This window comes from Cyprinodon variegatus, unplaced genomic scaffold (assembly GCF_000732505.1).
Source record: "Cyprinodon variegatus isolate N-32 unplaced genomic scaffold, C_variegatus-1.0 Scaffold752, whole genome shotgun sequence".
Classification (NCBI taxonomy): Eukaryota; Metazoa; Chordata; class Actinopteri; order Cyprinodontiformes; family Cyprinodontidae; genus Cyprinodon; species Cyprinodon variegatus.
In genome coordinates, this window is record NW_015151205.1 from 47,960 (window position 1) to 55,438 (window position 7,479).

A 7,479-nucleotide genomic window follows, 5' to 3' on the forward strand; every position below is an offset into this window, starting at 1 on the left:
CTGCTTCTGCTGCACCTGCTGGGTCCGGTTCACACCGATGTCGAGCGGTTGAACACAGCGTTAATTTGTTTCCCCATGTTTTTCACATCAGCTGTGAGATGGGCACCCATGGAGTCACATATTAACAGCGATGGTGATCAGTGGAAAAAAACACCTGGTCTCCTTACATTCAGCCACTCTTTCATCATCTCCTCAATGAGGTGGTCTCAAAAGTCGCAGTTACAACACACATAGGGCGCACCGCACCATAGGGCGCACCGCACCATAGGGCGCACCGCACATTTTGAGGGAAAAAAAAGACGTTTAAGTGCGCCTTATAGTCGTGAAAATACGGTAGTCATTATTATGTGATAGTTTTAGTCGGTTTTAGTCGACTAAAACTAAAAAGGTTTTAGTCAGTTTTATGTTGCCAAAGAAGGTTAACCTTAACAAATAGCAGATCTAGTTCAACACATCATGTTGGTTAATATAGCAGACAGACGAGCAAAATGTCCAATAAAGGAATGGTTTTAGACATCCAAAGTTTCCATCCCAAATCAAACACTTCCTGATCGACTATGAACTCAAGGTCCCAAAAAAGCAAAGAACAAAAACATTCTTCTTTCTATTTTGGCAGTTTTGTTTTTATGTTTGAGAATTTCCCCCTCGGTTCCTGCTGCTCAGTGGTCAAAGTAGATTTAAATTTCATATTATATAAAGAAATACAGAGAAAACCTACATAACTGCCTTGTAATTCCATGGCAACCCAGACCTAAATTTAATGAATATGCTACTAAAATATTGAAATATTTAAATGACAATACAAGGACATTTTTTTCATCATATTTAAATAGAAACGAGAACGAGAGAGAGAAATATTCAAAGATCTATGAACCGTTTCATCTGGATCTTTATCCAAAGATAAACGGAATGCAATCAAATATTTTTGGATATAATTTAGGGATTCCTGTTGGTAGAAATGAAATAATTTAATTAATAAAGCTGGAAGAAATAAAATGTTGATGGTAAAGTGATTTTTTTTTTTTTTATGCTTGGTGGAGGATGATCAGCCACATCTAGTTTATTAAGTAGCGAGAGCAGGAAGAGCCGTACTGCTGAGAGCAAACCATCAGAGTGGAGCGTGAAGCGCAGACTTTCAGCTAAGCCACGCAAAGATGCATTTCTGAAGATCAGAGCAGAGTTTGTCAGAATTCGGCGCACAGTACCAAACCATTCCGGGTTATTTTCTTGACCCGAAATCCCACATCCTCCGTCGCCATAGCAGGGATAACTAGGATCATACATAGTTTGTATGAACTCTTTGTTCTCTACTTCCAAACTCAGCATTTCTTCATCCATTCCTGCAAAAATAAGTTTGTTTTGAGAGTAATCTTATAAGTTTTTAATGGATTTGATTGAGTTTTTTATCCTCTTAGTATAAAATAAATAATTTGACGTAGATGAGAAATCTGCTTCCTGCTGTGATGAAGTACCGATACTCTGCATCCAGTCGTTTCATTAAACGCTCTTAGTTTTTGGGAATACACACTGTTTGCAGAGTTATTAGGCAAGTTGTATTTTTGAGGATTATTTTTAATTATTGGGCCACAATTGTGTTCTAAATCAACCCAAAAGACTCCTTAATATCAAAGTTTCTTATCTTTGAAAGTTGATGTTTTTTTTTAGATTTGGTTATTTTATCAGGATGTCTGTGTGCAGGTAAATATTGCTGTCCAGAATTATTTGGCAACATAATAAAAATCAAATATATGTCCATCTCACTGGTTTATTTTCAGCTGGTAAACCAATAGAACGACTCAAAATTCAGAAATAAACATTTGCGACGTTCAAAAACAAAAAAAACAAACAAATCAGTGACCAATGTTGCCTAGTTTCTCCACCATGACGCTCTGAATCCTTCCTTCCATAGATTTTGTCTTTGTCTTGATCTGTTTGCGATCCTCATTGCGTGTCGCAGCCTCCCTGTAGATCTCACCTTTCATGAAGGACCACAGGTTCTCCATGGGGTTCAGGTGAACAAGGTGACTCACTGAGCGACGACCCGCTGTGTTTTGGGGTTTTTTTGTCTCGTTTCGTTGATGAAAACTCAAACCTATGACTAGTCATGGTTGTCATCATCAAAGATCCACGTTTAACTCGTCAGTTTTAGTTATCGTCATTTAAAAAAAGGTGCGTCGATGAAATGATTTCGTCAACGTTGAAAAAAACGACGCTGGTTCTGTGTTCGGTTCTGCTCTGAATGGCTGAGCTGTTTCTGCAGGGGACGGAGTTCATGGACAACCTGGCTCGGTGTCTGAGGTACTACGTAGCCGACCGACTCAGCAACGATCCCGGATGGAAGAACGTTGTTGTGAGTGTTTAACCTGGAAGGATGAAATCCTCTGCTGGTTCTGAGTTCAGAGATCCATTCCTCTTCCTCATTCCCAGGTCTTCCTGTCTGACGCCAGCGTTCCTGGCGAGGGAGAACACAAGATCATGGACTTCATCAGGAGACAGAGAGGTGAGGCCGACTAGAGCTGCGTCAACATCTGGGTCGTGTTTCTGAGGGAAGGTCGTTCTTGTTAGAAACCTCAGTAACCGGTCCTGCTCTGCTTTGATTGAAGCCCACAGAGGTTCATCTTAAAGCAGGTTTAGATTCTCTGACAAGATGGAGAGTCCATCATCTGTGGGGCAGGGGGGTCAGAGATCAGGCTGTCCTGGAGAGACACAAGATGGTCCTGCTCCGGGTCCGGTACCTGAATGAAACATCTACGGGCACGGCTATATTAGGGCTGGGCGATATGAAGAAAATCTAATATCACGATATATTTATGCTAAATCGCGATGCACGATATATATCACCAAGTGTTTAAATTACCTTCAAAAACAATAGTGCATAAAATTGCACTGAAATAGTCAATCAAACTTTGGGTTTCAAATTTAATTTTATGTTAACCAGCTCAAGGCTTTTCACTAATAATTCTGCCACATGTGGGTGTCAGTGTTAGACCTTGAGCAATACTGAATAAAATGGAAAATAAATAAGGAATCTTTTGTGCATAATAAAAAAAAAGGCTTAATGAAAAAATAAATTGACCTAAAATTACAAAAACAAAAATGGAAATACTGTCCAAGAATTAGAGCGTTATCAGAGCATCTCCAAACGATCAGCACTGATCTTTACCTGCTGGGAATTTTAAAGAAGCAGAAAAATGTATAAATTTGAGAACATTGGCAAGTTTAGAGAACACCTGGAAAAGAAGTTAGCGCCTTTTGTTCGCTGTCCTCGCCGTGAAATCCAAACCGCTGCCGTATATTGCTCAGTGAAACACCTGCTGTTGCCAGATTTAGTTTGGCAGTTGCTGTAGTGTGTGAGAAAATAATCCTGTTTGGAGGAGGGATTTCTGATTAGTGTTGCACCGATACCAGTATCAGGCGGGGCCAAGATCCAGCTCTAAAATGGTGGTATCGTATCGGCGAGTACCAACCAATAGGGCAACGATACCATTTTGAGAGTCAAAAGTTTATTCAACTATTGTCACCCATTCCAGGTAGGCAATAAAAAGTTCTACTGGATTCACTTTATTTTAGTCTTTTCCTGCTTCACAAAGGAAGGCAGCAGCTTGACATGAAGCCATGATGGTGATTATTTTACATCCAAGTAGGATGCAGTTCTTCATAGATACACTAGGGGTGGGTATTGCCAAAAAAGTCACGATGCGATTCTATCACGATGCATCATGATACTTGAAATATCGCGATGCATCGCGATATTTTCACTGAACACTGTTAGAAAAAGATACAGCCCATACTGACTGGCAGGGTGTGATCTGGATGGTGTCTACAATTGATGCACAACTGAAAGCAACTGAATTCATACATAGCTCTATTTATTGAAACAACATTTGGAGGTGTTGCCATGGAAACAAATGCTGGACAGAAAATAAGGATAATCGGTGTCATTCACATGGCTTTAGTGGTCCTTTAAACCAATGAAATGAAAACATTTCCCCTTTTGCAAATGACGTGCGTCATATCAGTTTCATTTTTACTTTCTTTGTTTTTAAAGCCAGAATGCATCCAAGCATCTGACTTGAAATGTGATGGAGCCGCCGGGTGAAGTTTCTCAGTCTCCTCCATGGTTTATTTACGAATGACTCGGCGCAGTATCCCGCGGCCGGACATGCTTGGGACGGGCGTCAACACATCCGCAGCGACATCTGCTGGACTGGAAATTGCATTCCACTTGTTTTTGGCTGCTGTACGACAACCATTCCCCTATTTTATTCATTTATTTTTTAAAATTAAGAATCCATACTTGGCTTCAAGAATCCATGCAGTAGATCACAAAAATTAAAATCGCGATGCATCGTCATGACGATCATTTTGCACACCCCTAATATACACACACATCAATTTCAAACAGATGGTATCGGTTGATTCTGCACAGCCGGGTATCGTATTGGGGCCAAAAAATGGCATCGGCGCAACACTATTTATGATGCATTCAAAGTGTGTGCGAACAATAAAACTCTGTGAAATAGATGCAGACGGCTAAATGTCATGCAAATTTGTACTCGATGGCTGCGATAGTCCTTTTAACTATCATGCGTGGGAAAACTCGAGACACATCGAGTATATTCGACATATCACCCACCCCTAGGCTATATATGGCTATATTTTCTTATTAATTAAACTCTTAAAAACTAAATCGATTCTAGAATTTCCAGATAATTGCAGTTAACGGGTTCGGGTCTCGGTTCTGAACTCTACGGATAAAGTCTATAAAAATCAGAGCCGTGCAGGACTCTGGTTCAGACCCTGCAAGCTGCTCTCTGCCTCCTCCAGGACAGGGAGCCAAGCAGGGGGATGGCACCATCATGCTGCGGGCCACAAAGCTGGTCAGGTGGTTGCAGCTAAATGTTGACCTTCCAGGAGGAGAACCAGACAGAGAGACGATGGATGGGTTAGAACGGCGTAGTCAAAGGCCAGACAGATGAATTCTAGAGAGACTCTAAAAATGTTCTCCATGCAACCGAGAGTTTTTACTGAAAGTGAACTGATCAAAGCTCAGGAGGTTCTACAGAGTTCTGACTCCACGCTTCATCTTAGTCAAAGTTCCAAACCTGTTCGGACCAGAACCGCAGGTGGAACAGGTGGAGGGTTTTAAGAACCTCTGAGGATTAATGTTTCCGTTCAGTTAGAACCAGAAAATGTGACGCTGGCCTAGTTAATCCTGATAAATGTGATCTGATCTCCACAGCTCAACCCAACCACGACCCAAACACGCATCACTGCCTGTGTGGAGCCGACGGTAAGAACTTCCGCCAACAGCAGGTCGGTGTCCCTCAGGTCCGGTTCTATCCTAAGTTCTGTTTGTGTCCGAGCAGCTGACCTCATCATGCTGGGCCTGGCCACCCACGAGCCCAACTTCACCATCATCAGGGAGGAGTTCAAGCCCAACAAGCCGCGGCCGTGCGCGCTCTGCGGACAGATGGGCCACGACATCAAGGAGTGTCAGGGCGTGGCCCGGGAGAAGCAGGGCCAGGTCTGCCTCTCTTTACCGTAGAGACTGGGTTTAATTCTCCTCGGTTCTGACCCGTTTCCTGCTCTGCTTTCAGCACGACGAGTTTGCAGACGCCATGCCTGTGGCTGAGCAGGAGTTCATCTTCATCCGGCTCTGCGTCCTGAGGGAGGTCCGTTTACCTGCATGTAGACAGCAAATAAAAAAAAAAGTAAAGCCTTCCACTTCCTGAAGACGGCTGCTTCCTCCCTTGTTTTCAGTACCTGGCCAGAGAGCTGACCATGGCCAGCCTGCCCTTCCCCTTCGACTTTGAGAGGAGCATCGACGACTGGGTCTTCATGTGCTTCTTCGTGGGAAACGACTTCCTGCCGCATCTTCCCTCTCTGGAGATCAGGTGGGCCTCAGCAAACGGCCTGCAGGGGGCAGCGTCTGCAGCAGCAGCTGCATCTCAGTTCATGTAGAAACAGAAATTAAAGCCTGGTTTCTGCTCAGAAAGCAGCTCGTCTGCTGCGGGAGTATACCCAGCGCTTAACACTGATGGAACCAAGATTCAGGAAAGTTCTGGTTCTAGATCAGGTTTTTATCTAGAACTATTTCATACGGTGACGCCTTGGTGTGTCACACCTTTAGGCTTTGTGCGGCGTGGCATGGGGGGTCCGGAGGTTTCCTCCCCTGTAAAATGGTGAAATCTAGACTCTGTAACGTTATTTCCTGCATTTTGAGGTGGAATGCAGCTAACCTTTTGTCTTTGTTCCAACGTTACTTTAGTCCTGATTATGGGAAATATGCGTTAGAGTCCTGCAATGGGTCACCCGCAAAAATGCTCTTTTGCGGGTGAAAAATACATAAATAAAAATAAACGGGTCGGGCGGATATTTTTTTTAGTGCGGGCGGGTAGTTGGTGATTTTTTTTAATTATTTTTTTTATGCGTGTCTATTGTTATGGACATCAGAAATGTTCTATTAATCAGGCACTGGGGTCACCCTTGTTGTAGCTTAAAGCCCTCCCGGCAGTGTGGGCTTCCCTCCAAAAAGGCCACAGTCAGTGCATACACGTCTGCTGCAGTGTTAATGGCGCTGCTCTGCAGCACAGCATACTATAGCCTATTACTGGATGTCTTAACGGGTCAAATATCAACGGGTCGGGTCGGGTTCGGATTTAAATTGAAGATATCCGCGGGTGACGGGTCGGGTTCGGTAGTCATCCTAACGGGTTCGGGCGGGTGCGGGTTGGTAAAACTCGACCCGTGCAGGACTCTAATATGCATGCTTGAACAGAGGTGGAAATTTCATAAGGAAGATCATTTTTAGCTACAATATTATCATCCAGGGTTCCCGCGGGTCCTTAAAAAGTCTTAAAAGGCATTGAATTCCTCGAAATAAAACTAAGGCCTTAATTGGTATTAAAATGTCTTAAATCAGTCTTTCGTAGGTCTTATTTTCATTATTAATTATTTTTGTAATCTAAATAAAACATTAAAATTGAAAACATTTTTTTTATATTTAAAAAAAAAATAACGGCTCGCCATTATTTGTTCTGTCCCGATAGCGGAACCAATCAAATGCCATCAAAGAAGCTCCTGATGCTTGTTCACATTAAGGTCAGACGTCCAATAAAGTGAGTCCCGATGAATCTGATAAGTTTTTAAAGAAAAAGTCCGGTTAGCACAGAATAATTAACGGATCATTATTAATTATTATTATTATTAAAACTAATACGTATGCAGCGATTTAATGAATTTAGCGTAATCAATAAAAAAAATAGAAATAATTTTTAATAAATGATTAGAAATATTATTTTTATTTTTTTATTGGGAGCGTCCATTTTTGCCCAAATATAGTAGCCCCTCCCTCCTGCCATCTTCCAGGAGTGACGTCACGGTGTGGTAAGCCGAGCGCCATTCTCCCTAGCCTGGGTGCCATTCCAAACTTAGTCCCGCCCACAACGTTTGAGGTCGGGAAGTTCGGTCTGGCAT

At 42.5% G+C, this 7,479-nt stretch overlaps 1 protein-coding gene across 1 annotated transcript in view; it reads left to right on the plus strand.

The window, feature by feature from the left end:
• Positions 1–7,479, plus strand: part of xrn2 (5'-3' exoribonuclease 2) — a 39,082-nt gene that overhangs the window by 5,880 nt on the left and 25,723 nt on the right. The window contains exons 6-11 of the mRNA XM_015395680.1: positions 2,261–2,350; positions 2,428–2,500; positions 5,243–5,293; positions 5,370–5,527; positions 5,601–5,675; positions 5,764–5,897. Of these exons, the coding sequence (XP_015251166.1) occupies positions 2,261–2,350; positions 2,428–2,500; positions 5,243–5,293; positions 5,370–5,527; positions 5,601–5,675; positions 5,764–5,897 (581 nt within the window). The remainder of the gene's footprint in view (positions 1–2,260; positions 2,351–2,427; positions 2,501–5,242; positions 5,294–5,369; positions 5,528–5,600; positions 5,676–5,763; positions 5,898–7,479) is intronic.